Source organism: Gadus morhua, chromosome 4, assembly GCF_902167405.1.
Source record: "Gadus morhua chromosome 4, gadMor3.0, whole genome shotgun sequence".
Classification (NCBI taxonomy): domain Eukaryota; kingdom Metazoa; phylum Chordata; class Actinopteri; order Gadiformes; family Gadidae; genus Gadus; species Gadus morhua.
This window is the reverse complement of record NC_044051.1, coordinates 6,598,493-6,606,286: the sequence shown is the minus strand read 5'-3', so window position 1 is coordinate 6,606,286 and position 7,794 is coordinate 6,598,493. Positions and strand designations below refer to the sequence as shown.

The following is a 7,794-nucleotide window of genomic DNA, read 5'->3' as shown; positions in this document are numbered from 1 at the left end:
CAGCCCTTACTGCTGCGTCGCCTCGAAGCAAGGTTACAATCTTTTGGCAGGCACACGTCAGGCCCTTACGATGGACGCAAGGAGGGTCCGCAAGGACGTAATGGTTCCGTAAGCCCCCTTGCGTTGCGTCTACGTGGAACCACAATCAGCCCTTTAGCTTCAGCAGCAGAGTGCTCGTGGAGGCCAGGTGTGGACAGACGGACGGGGGTTGGTGTTGGCGAGGGGGGGGGGGGGGTGGGGGGGATGATTGATGGATGACTGTGAGGGACAGGCAGCTGGTTTGGTCCATCACACATCAGACTCCCAGGGCCTCTTCTGAAACGGGAAACAGGAGCTGCTGAACGAGAACCTCGTAGCACAGAGAGTCGGCCGTCCCCGGGCACGGGAAGGTCAACCTCCTCACGATTCGTTTTTTACTCAACAAACTGTTGATTATGGAGGTCATATCTTGAGGGTTATATCTCGTTGCTAGGTAACCATGTATACTCATTGCTAAACAGAAACCGGTGCCACGATGCGACTCATAATAATGCTGTGTTGCGTGTGTGTGCGTTGATCATGCAAACGGCAAATCTCCCAAATTATAATAATCGGGAAAAGGAAAGGTTCTGCAACCGCGTGTGATTAGAAGGTTTTTTTTAATGAGAGCCCTCAAAGTGGGGCCCTCAAAGGTGGAGAGGCCCTCCCTCCACCTAACACGTCTTGTTTGAAACAAGCTGCTGATTCCTGCTGATACGCAACAGCAGAAAGCCATGTCTCAAGACCCAAGGGGAGAGGTGAACCTGTTTTCAACATCATCTGAATATACGTTTCACCCTGGGCCCTGGTGTGTGTTTTACATTTACATTAAGGGCGTTTGGCATAGGCTTTCACCCAAAGCGACTAACAACAGTTCATACACAACTTAACACACACCGACGGCGGAGTCAACCGTGCAGGGCCGACAGCCAGCTTGTCAGGTGCAGTTAGAGTTAAGTTTCTTGCTCAGCGACACCTCGACACTCAGTTCGGAGGTGCCGGGATCGAACTAGCAACCTTCCGGTTACAAGTCAACCTGCTCTACCTCCTGAGCTATGCCCACCCATATGTTTTCAGCCTTATATAGAATCTACTTCATCGACAGGAACACTAAATCCATTTCCTCATCTGTACCTTCTCAGCAGAGTGAACATCTGTTTTCTTTCTCATTGGCTCAAGAGTCGATGAGCTAATCTTCCGCCACAGCTGCTGATAAAGCGTAACGACCGACTGAAGTCCCCTTTTATGGAACACAACCCACGAACAAACAGCATCACACGGCCTGCTATCTGGTGGGTTTACAGGGTTAAAGGTCAGCACTAAAGAGGTAAGAGGTCACTGTTCCCTTCGGCAAAGATGAAATAAGGTTGACAGAGAGGGAGTCTCGTTGTACTGTTTGGATGGTCGGGTCCAGTGAGATGATCCAACATCCTGATGAGCTGTCGAGCAGTTTGGTTTCGACTGGTTGGCTCCTATCTATGCTGAACCTTGGCTGCATGAGATATGAGTTCTGGTTCGATCGAAACTGGCGGGGGGGGGAAAAACAAGGTTGTTCTTTCTGAGAAACAGACGTGAGAAAGCAAAGCTCCACAAGCGGAGGTGAAAGCCTAACTAGCGTGTTGGCAGAGTCCATAGAGAGGCAATATAGCGCCACGTAGCTAGCGGCATGTCACTAGCGGCATGTAGTTAGCGGCATGTAGCGAGAGGCCATGTAGCTAGCGGCATGTAGCAAGAGGCATATATCTGGAGGCATGTAGTGCTTGAGGCCAAGTAGCTAGAGGCATGTAGCTAGAGGCCAAGTAGCTAGAGGCCATGTAGCTAGCGGCATGTAGCTAGAGGCATGTAGCTAGAGGCATGTAGTGCTAGAGGCCAAGTAGCTAGAGGCATGTAGCTAGAGGCCAAGTAGCTAGAGGCCATGTAGCTAGCGGCATGTAGCTAGAGGCCAAGTAGCTAGAGGCCATTTAGCTAGCGGCATGTAGATAGAGGCATGTAGCTAGCAGCATGTATCTAGCGGCATGTAGCTAGCACGTTTGCACAGTGCATAAGAGGCCGAGTAGCTAGAGGCCACGTAGCGAGCGGTCGTCTGGGGGAGAGCACAAGGGAAGACTCCGAGTCCTCTCCCTCGGAGCGGCAGGCCTGAGGCGACGGCGGCTTATTACATGTACTGTGTGGTTCTTGGCAGGAACCGGGCGTCTCTTCCCCAGCCAGATACAGGTCGTATTACTGCCACAGATTAGCAGCAACACCTCAAAGAGCGCTCCAGCTCCACACGCAAACCTCGCTCCACCGACCACAGCGAGCTGTCCTAACGCAGACGAGTCGAGACGGAACGACTATTGACGGGCAATTGAAGAGTTCTCCCTTGGATAATAACCACACAAAGAACAGAGCGTTCTACTCATTGTTGTAAGATAGATAGATAGATCCTTTAGCAAACCTTTACTGGAAATGACAGTGCCACAGCAGCTTCAAGACAGACATAACACCACACATTCCCTCAGACATACTCAATAAGTTAAAATACAACAAATACAAAAAAAGTGCAAAGTTATTAAGTAAGTGTGTCCTCGCCAGAGCTTTTGGTATGTTTTCGTTTGGGTACTGAGAGTCTTGCCTACATGTGAAACTAGCTTCAATGAAACCAGCTGATTTATGCTAGTTGGGCCGTCCCCATTATGTAAACATCTCCATTAGCCCCTGGGGACATCAAATGGGACCCCAGCAAAGTGCTAATTCCCCCCCATGTCCCTCACACTATAAGGGGGGGGCCCTCACTTTCATGGTCGGTCTCTGATCTACGGTGAGGTCCATCAACCAGGACAACTATTTACAGCGAAACCTTTAGAAGCGGTCTAGGATTCTCTAGAAGGTTCTAAGGAGGTTGGTTTCTATTGGCCGCTCATGTACTAAACCACCGGATCAACATAAGCATGTGATCATGTCCATCAACGATCTCTCCATCATTCAAATGTGGAGCGGACCATACCTTTGTGTTTGTAGAGCCTCTCTTGCTCTCTTTATGGGTGGTTTTTTTGGTCATAGCTGTGGATGATGTCATGCATACGGTGGCCTCGAAGTTCAAAACACAACAGCAAAGCAGAAAACACCTTCAAAAAGAAATCCTATTGTTTCCATCTCTCTAATGCTGGTGTGTTTTGTGATTTGCTATTGTGTTTTTATGATTTTGCCGTTGTGTTTGGCGATTTGCTGTTGTGTTTTTGTGATTTGCTGAAGTGTTTTGTGATTTGCTGATGTATTTTGCATTTCAGGGCCACTGCATATGCACCAAGAATCAGCCAATCATAATCGCCTCACTGACTTGGGTAATTTCCTTATTTGGTCTCAACTTAATTCAAGTGATTGCAGCACCGAAGTGCGAGGTGCCTTACATAAATCCTTACAAAGATAACGCATTATTATACACAAAGACCGCAATTCTTATACATTTACAAAAGATCAGAAGGAGAACGCGGACAACAAACAGTTTGATGTAAATCTTACACAGATCTTTATTGTTCTTTAATTATTCATTTACACCACTTCCATGCGGGCTCTCTCGCCCCCATGTTGTGTTTTTTTTTTTATGCAGTTCTTTACATTCAACTCATCACATCCAGAATCCTCTTAATCCTCTCCCTTCCCCAACATACTGTCTCCCTCTGAACCAACCCAATGTTTCACCGGTGCTCTGCGGGCCAAGATCTATTGATCCATATCACTTGGCGCTACGACACGATGGAAAGTCTCCAAAGTTGTCGCGACACACAGAATCACAGAGTCACCGATCCAAACATCTCTCTCTGACCGTTACCGGCCAACAATTCCTTCTACACTTTTCCAACTTCCTCTGTTTCTTTCCTATTCCCATCTCTCTCAAATCTTCCGAAAACCTTCTCTTTTTCTTCTTCTTTCCCAACGTTCCGGGAACGTTTAGTCCGTTTCTCGCTCCGTTCTCGCTCTGCTCCCGAGCGAGCCGGCAGCAACAGATCCGTCTCCGGATCCGTTCGCTTGGTAAACCAACATGGTTCAGGTTATAAAGTTGTAGGGTTTGGTTTTTAAAGTACATTTAAACCTCTCCCCCCAAATCCGGTTCTCCAACATGGAACCGTTTCCGCCGTGGTGGCTACTCTCGTAGCAACGCAGTTATAAGGTGAATTATCTTTATATTACAATGTCTCTGGCTGCAGTGAACGCAGTTAAAAAATAATTGCCCGGTTGTTAACATCTGTTTGTAAAAGGAATGTACAAAAATAAGACTTGTTCACCAAGAAAACGTATAATCATTTTTTGTCATTTGTACCAAAATAAAAAATAATGTGTTGGTAATAAAAAAAAAGAACTGATCGCTTGGTATATTTGTCCTCATGTCGCCCATCCCTCATCACTGAAAGTTTCAAATAACTTTGGCTACAATCAACAGACAGTGCTGCCTCTGACGAACAACAAAGAGCTACAGTAAATACAGATTAATATTAAATCAGTCCCCGACATCCCTCCGCTTCGAAGAAGAGACGCTGCGACGCTAAATAAAAATAATGCTTAAATAACAAACAACAGTAAACAAAGCGGGAAGCTCGCCGTAGGAGTCCCACCCCCCCCCCCCCCCCTGTAACAACCCCTCCTCAGGGGGTCTCCTCTGAATACTGCACCCTGGGGGTCTACACCCAGGAAGAGGACCGCCCCGGTGGGGGGGCTGTCTCTCCAATAGCTGCCTAGGTGGACACACAACACTGCGGTGCCAACACACTCGCCGCCACAAAACATAAATACGGACGGACGGGGTGGGGGTGGGGGGGGGGGGTGGTCCCCGGCATGTGGCCAGGTGCCCCGAACCTCGAGCCCGCCCGCCAGAAGTCCTCCACCTTGGGGTTTAAGTGCCCACTACGCTTCCACGTACAGGCCTAGAGTGACCCAAGCGTCCAGGGGTCCTGTGTTGTCCTCCTCCTCTACGGAGGGGGGGTGTCTCACACCATGGTCTCCTTCCTCTTCCCTAACGAGCACAGAGACCGCTTGTCCTTCTTGCCTTTCCTCGGCGTGGGGGAGGCCAGGGGGGAGGTGGAGGAGGAGGACAGGGTGGAGGACGGAGACGTGGACGGGGAGGAGGTGGCGGAGGAGGAGGGGGAGGAGGGGGCGGAGGAGGAGGAGGAGGGGGAGGAGGAGGAGGAGGAGGGGAGGCCCGGGGTGGGGGTCTCGCTGCCGCAGGGCGAGCACGGCGCCGACTGGGAGCGGGGGGTGGCGGCGGTGGCGGCGTTCTCGTCGACCTCCTCCATGTGGACGATGGCGGAGGCGGAGGAGGGCCGGCGCTTGGAGCGGACGTCCGGGATTGGGGTGGAGGGGGCGGCGGCGGCGGTGGCGGGGGCGGTGGCGGGGGCGGCGGCGGCGGGCTCGGGCAGCGGGCGGTGGACGGAGATGGCGCTGCGCAGGCAGTTGAGCCACTGCTGCTTGTGGAAGACGTCGTTGACCTGCAGCGTGTGGGACTGGCCCGCGCCCGGCTCCTGGAAGCGCACCCGGAAGATGTTCTTGGCTGAGGAGGAGAGGGAGGAGGAGGGCACAGGGTGAGCCACGGAGCGCCGCACGACACAGGGTCACGTCGCCGACACTGGGCGAGGGTTGACTGGGTCAGGAAAATATGAAATTTGAAATTCGAAAATAGCAATAGGGGTGGAAACGTTAAAAACGCTAGTAGAGTTTGAGTGGAGGGTGGGGGTTCAGGGTGGTGTTTTAGGGTGGTTTATCCGGGTGGTGTATTTGGGTGGTGTTTTTTCGGGTGGGTTTGTCAGTTGCTGCTAGTGGGTCGGTGTCTCGGGTGGTGTATTCGGGTGGTGTATTCGGGTGGTGTATTCGGGTGGTGTTTCGGCTGGAGCCCCAGCGTGGCGTGCCCGGGCGCCTCACCTTTGTCTGCGTTGCTGAAGGCGCCCCTGAAGGAGCCGCCCATGCGGACGTCCCCGTCCTGCAGGTCCTCCAGCACCAGGTCCCGGACGGGGATGGGCTGCCGGTACACCTGGTAGCACTGGCGCCCGTCGCGGCTCACGGGCCGCGTCAGCACCAGCAGCTCGGTGAACAGGAACACGTGCAGCTTCTGCAGAGACAGGACACACAGCGTCGTCAGCATGAGGTCTCGGCTGCCCAGAAGAGAGTGTGTGTGTGTGTGTGTGTGTGTGTGTGTGTGTGTGTGCGTGTGAGAGACGGTGATGTCATCTGAGGGAGTTGTGTTGTTGTTGTTTTTGTCGTGTGCTCGTGAAGGAAGGCCATGTTTGGTCAGGCCCCCCCACAGCCCCCCCCCCCCCCTAATAGCAGTGAGGTCGTGTGTTTGTGGAAGGGAGGTTTCAAAGGGTTTAAATGATGCGTTTCAGGGGCATGAGAATATGTGAGTGTGTGTGTGCATGCGTGTGTATAGCACACTGTAGTTCTCCGAGCGTAGCGCCCCTAGCCTAGCGCTCTTAGCTTAGCTCCTAGCGTATCGTCCTGTCGGCTCACCGTTCCGCTCTTGTTGCGCAGCTCGCCGTGGCAGAGCAGGCTGGTGCACTGGTCGATGACGGGGTCGCGCTGCCGCTCGTCCAGGTAGTCCAGCTTGTCGATGTAGTAGCGGCACTCGGACTCGCCCTTCTTGGTGTTGATGTCGGACAGGACGCCCTGGATGATGGTGATCTGAGGGGGAGGGAGGCGACGCGGGCGATGAGTCACAGGGGGTTCACTGCTCTGAACGTGAACGTACGCCGCGTTGGCTTGCGCCAGGAAGGTTGAACGGGTGGATGTTAGCATTGGTGGTATTGTAAAGCGCTTTGAGCGGCCACTGGTTAGGTCAGGGGTCAGGGGTCAGGGGTCGGGGGGGGTCCGGGTGACTCACCGCCTGCTCCAGGCTGCCGGTGTCCGGGTGCCCGGCGGGGGTGTGTCTCAGGATCTCCCGCAGCAGGAGGGGGTACTTGACCAGCCGCGAGCGCGGGATGTCCAGGAAGCTCCAGAGGTCCAGCTTCCTGCTGAAGGGCGACTCGATGCAGCGCTGGAGGAAGTCCTGCACGCGCGGGTCCTGCTTCTTCTGGTCCAGCAGGGCCTTGGCCGCCAGCTGGTTGCTGCAGTAGTCTCTGTAGGCGTTCAGCCTGGGCAGCTGCAGGGGAGAGAGAGAGGGAGAGAGAGAGAGAGAGAGAGAGAGAGAGAGAGAGAGGTTAGAGAGAGCCCCAGTACTGTCGCCTTGTCCCCCCCCCCCCTAGAGAAGGGACCACACACTTTATGCCTTGTGTTTTACATTTTAATAACAGGCCGATTGATTTCAATCAGAGTCGGAGTCGGTCCCGTCTGGCAGCAAACATGGCGGGTGAAGGCAATCCGGTCAGATGGAGCCTAAAACTATTTCCTTGTCCACTCATCTATGCCTCGTGTTTGACATCTTAATAACATCGCGATAACATCGTGAAATCGCGATTTCACAATTCAGATTCGGCGTTTGTTCCGTTCGGCTCTAAGATGGCCGCCGGTGCCAACATGGCGGCGGCAGTGTGGGAGACGTACCCAGCTGACCACGATGCGGCCGACCTGGCCCACGGTGCCGTCTGGGCCCGTGGCCTCTGAGAGGCGTGCCAGCAGCTCCTGGTGCAGGGGGATGTAGGCGTCCAGGTTACCGAAGATCTGGGTCAGCTCCTCCTCGCACATGATGGACAGCTTCAGCATCGGGTCGTGGTACGCCTGGGGGTGGGGGGAGACGAGGGAGAGAGAGGGGGTGAGACTCGGGACGAGAGGGAGGAAGGGGAGGATGATGATGATGATGATGATGATGATGAT

General features: G+C 53.4%; 1 protein-coding gene across 1 annotated transcript in view; it reads right to left on the bottom strand.

The window, feature by feature from the left end:
• Window positions 1-3,502: 3,502 nt before the first annotated feature.
• net1 (neuroepithelial cell transforming 1) overlaps window positions 3,503-7,794 on the bottom strand; it is a 10,088-nt gene continuing 5,796 nt past the window's right edge. The window contains exons 5-9 of the mRNA XM_030355302.1: window positions 7,525-7,698; window positions 6,866-7,123; window positions 6,496-6,666; window positions 5,911-6,097; window positions 3,503-5,542 (exon numbers count right to left, since the gene is read on the bottom strand). Of these exons, the coding sequence (XP_030211162.1) occupies window positions 4,983-5,542; window positions 5,911-6,097; window positions 6,496-6,666; window positions 6,866-7,123; window positions 7,525-7,698 (1,350 nt within the window). The 3' untranslated portion in view covers window positions 3,503-4,982. The remainder of the gene's footprint in view (window positions 5,543-5,910; window positions 6,098-6,495; window positions 6,667-6,865; window positions 7,124-7,524; window positions 7,699-7,794) is intronic.